This window comes from Palaemon carinicauda, chromosome 33 (assembly GCF_036898095.1).
Source record: "Palaemon carinicauda isolate YSFRI2023 chromosome 33, ASM3689809v2, whole genome shotgun sequence".
NCBI lineage: Eukaryota > Metazoa > Arthropoda > Malacostraca > Decapoda > Palaemonidae > Palaemon > Palaemon carinicauda.
The window spans coordinates 83888292-83892170 of NC_090757.1; the positions used below are offsets into that span (position 1 = coordinate 83888292).

Below are 3879 nucleotides of genomic sequence, written 5' to 3' on the forward strand. Positions count from 1 at the left end.
AAGTGTCCTCGTGCAAACACTTATTATCCTGGAAAGTTAGTTTAATAGATCCATCATGTAACGATCAATCACAGACTACTTCAACAAAGGGTAAGTCGTGATGTTTATGTGTTTACCTCACTGTACACTAAATTAAATTTGGCATAGATTTATACAATTATAATCAATTTAATGTCAAATACTTATCTTGTAAAACATTGTCACTGGCCTACTTCATGGTGGGATCCAGATCGGTGTTTTAGACCAATTATAATCTAATTATGATATCATGGAACGGTATTGTTGAGTTATCAGTATCGGGCACTGAGCCTTTGAAATTTCTCATCAAAATCACGATACATTAGAAGGCACTGAAGTAGATTTCCAACTGAGGTTGCTTTGTGAACACTGATTTTACGTTTGTGTAGATATGCCGGCATCCAAATGATTCCATTAAAGTGACCTCGCAAGCGGATGCAAGCAATCCACAAGTGTGGCATAGTGATTCCTTGCAAAGTAATATCTTCATGGGACAACGATCAATAAGGCAGGTGTCAATCGCCTGTTGAATGAGGTATCATGCAAACTGCAATCACAACGATTTCTACTTATTACAGATTTACCCGCTGTATTGACTGTGGAGGGCAAAGAGGTATTCGTGGAGAAATAAGATGCTTAATCAGGGGTCATGGGTTCCATAACGATTGATCAAGATGCTTTATCATACAGAATATCAGATGGCCTGACATTGGCAGATAATCTGTCACCATGCAGTTTGGTAACTCTTGAAAATTCACCTGGGAAGGCCTACACGTTTTCCTGATACTGCAGAACATCAAGCAAAGAGTTTTTTTTTTTTTTTATTTGCATCCGCAAAATGCCAATGGTTTGCCGAAGTATCAGTAGCAAGGCTTTGGGTGGATTCGTGAATTGATTTCACACATGAAGAATCTGGCCAACGTCGTTTGAAATAACACCATTCACACCTAAAAGGTAAAAATAACCAATACTCTTTAGTACTTACCAGTTACCACTATCAAATAACAATGAATAATGCATGCAATCTTTGTAGCTAATAGTAGTACAACTATCTTTTGACCTAAAAATAGTAATTTTAATAGCAGCAACAATAAGTTTAATATAAATAGAAGCAAAAAATATTTTTGCCATTCTCTAGCTGGTACTGATGATCAGGAGCAAACTTCCAGTCATTCTCCAGCTGGTGCTGATGATCAAGAACATACTGCCAGTCATTTTCCAGCTGGTGCTGATAATCCGGAGCAGACTGCCAGTCATTCTCCAGCTGGTGCTGATGATCAGGAGCAGACTGCCAGTCATTCTCCAGCTGGTGCTGATGATCAGGAACATGTCATTCTCCAGCTAGTGCTAAAGATCTGGAGCAGACTGCCAGTCATTCTCCATCTGGTGCTGATGATCAGGAACAAACTGCCAGTCATTCTACAGCTGGCGCTGATGATCAGGAACATACTGCCAGTCATTCTCCAGCTGGTGCTGATAATCAGGAGCAGACTGCCAGTCATTCTCCAGCTGGTGCTGATGATCAGGAATAAGCTGCCAGTCATTCTCCAGCTGGTGCTGATGATCAGGAACATACTGCCAGTCATTCTCCAGCTGGTGCTGATGATCAGGAACATACTGCCAGTCATTCTCCAGCTGGTGCTGATGATCAGGAGCAGACTGCCAATCATTCTCCAGCTGGTGCTGATGATCAGGAGCAGACTGCCAGTCATTCTCCAGCTGGTGCTGATGATCAGGAGCAGACTGCCAGTCATTCTCCAGCTGGTGCTGATGATCAGGAGCAGACTGCCAGGTATTCTCCAGCTGGTGCTGATGATCTGGAGCAGACTGCCAGTCATTCTCCAGCTGGTGCTGATGATCAGGAGCAGACTGCCAGTCATTCTCCAGCTGATGCTGATGATTAAGAGCAGACTGCCAGTCATTCTCCAGCTGGTGCTGATGATCAGGAGCAGACTGCCAGTCATTCTCCAGCTGGTGTTGATGATCAGGAGCAGACTGCCATGTATTCTCTAGCTGGTGCTGATGATCAGGAGCAGACTGCCAGTCATTCTCCAGCTGGTGCTGATGATCAGGAGCAGACTGCCAGTCATTCTCCAGCTGGTGCTGATGATCAGGAGCAGACTGCCAGGTATTCTCCAGCTGATGCTGATGATCAGGAGCAGACTGCCAGTCATTCTCCAGCTGATGCTGATGATTAAGAGCAGACTGCCAGTCATTCTCCAGCTGGTGCTGATGATCAGGAGCAGACTGCCAGTCATTCTCCAGCTGGTGCTGATGATCAGGAGCAGACTGCCAGGTATTCTCCAGCTGGTGCTGATGATCAGGAGCAGACTGCCAGGTATTCTCCAGCTGGTGCTGATGATCAGGAGCAGACTGCCAGTCATTCTCCAGCTGGGGCTGATGATCAGGAGCAGACTGCCAGTCATTCTCCAGCTGGTGCTGATGATCAGGAGCAGACTGCCAGGTATTCTCCAGCTGGTGCTGATGATCAGGAGCAGACTGCCAGGTATTCTCCAGCTGGTGCTGATGATCAGGAGCAGACTGCCAGGCATTCTCCAGCTGGTGCTGATGATCAGGAGCAGACTGCCAGTCATTCTCCAGCTGGTGCTGATGATCAGGAGCAGACTGCCAGGTATTCTCCAGCTGGTGCTGATGATCAGGAGTAGACTGCCAGTCATTCTCCAGCTGGTGCTGATGATCAGGAGCAGACTGCCAGTCATTCTCCAGCTGGTGCTGATGATCAGGAGCAGACTGCCAGTCATTCTCCAGCTGGTGCTGATGATCAGGAGCAGACTGCCAGGTATTCTCCAGCTGGTTCTGATGATCAGGAGCAGACTGCCAGTCATTCTCCAGCTGATGCTGATGATTAAGAGCAGACTGCCAATCATTCTCCAGCTGGTGCTCATGATCAGGAGCAGACTGTCAGGCATTTTCCAGCTGATGCTGATGATTAAGAGCAGACTGCCAGTCATTCTCCAGCTGGTACTGATGATCAGGAGCAGACTGCCAGTCATTCTCCAGCTGGTGTTGATGATCAGGAGCAGACTGCCAGGTATTCTCCAGCTGGTGCTGATGATCAGGAGCAGACTGCCAGGCATTCTCCAGCTGGTGCTGATGATCAGGAGCAGACTGCCAGTCATTCTCCAGCTGGTGCTGATGATCAGGAGCAGACTGCCAGGTATTCTCCAGCTGGTGCTGATGATCAGGAGTAGACTGCCAGTCATTCTCCAGCTGGTGCTGATGATCAGGAGCAGACTGCCAGTCATTCTCCAGCTGGTGCTGATGATCAGGAGCAGACTGCCAGTCATTCTCCAGCTGGTGCTGATGATCAGGAGCAGACTGCCAGGTATTCTCCAGCTGGTTCTGATGATCAGGAGCAGACTGCCAGTCATTCTCCAGCTGATGCTGATGATTAAGAGCAGACTGCCAATCATTCTCCAGCTGGTGCTCATGATCAGGAGCAGACTGTCAGGCATTTTCCAGCTGATGCTGATGATTAAGAGCAGACTGCCAGTCATTCTCCAGCTGGTACTGATGATCAGGAGCAGACTGCCAGTCATTCTCCAGCTGATGCTGATGATTAAGAGCAGACTGCCAGTCATTCTCCAGCTGGTGCTGATGATCAGGAGCAGACTGCCAGTCATTCTCCAGCTGGCGCTGATGATCAGGAACATACTGCCAGTCATTCTCCAGCTGGTGCTGATAATCAGGAGCAGGCTGCCAGTCATTCTCCAGCTGATGCTGATGATTAAGAGCAGACTGCCAGTCATTCTCCAGCTGGTGCTGATGATCAGGAGCTGACTGCCAGTCATTCTCCAGCTGATGCTGATGATTAAGAGCAGACTGCCAGTCATTCTCCAG

The 3879-nt window shown here is 47.7% G+C and overlaps 1 protein-coding gene across 1 annotated transcript in view; it reads right to left on the reverse strand.

Annotated features, from left to right (window-relative positions):
• Window positions 1-3486: 3486 nt before the first annotated feature.
• LOC137626295 (signal transducer and activator of transcription C-like) overlaps window positions 3487-3879 on the reverse strand; it is a 15846-nt gene continuing 15453 nt past the window's right edge. The window contains exon 3 of the mRNA XM_068357366.1: window positions 3487-3879. This exon is cut by the window's right edge and continues 90 nt beyond it. Coding sequence (XP_068213467.1) covers window positions 3487-3879 — 393 coding nt within the window.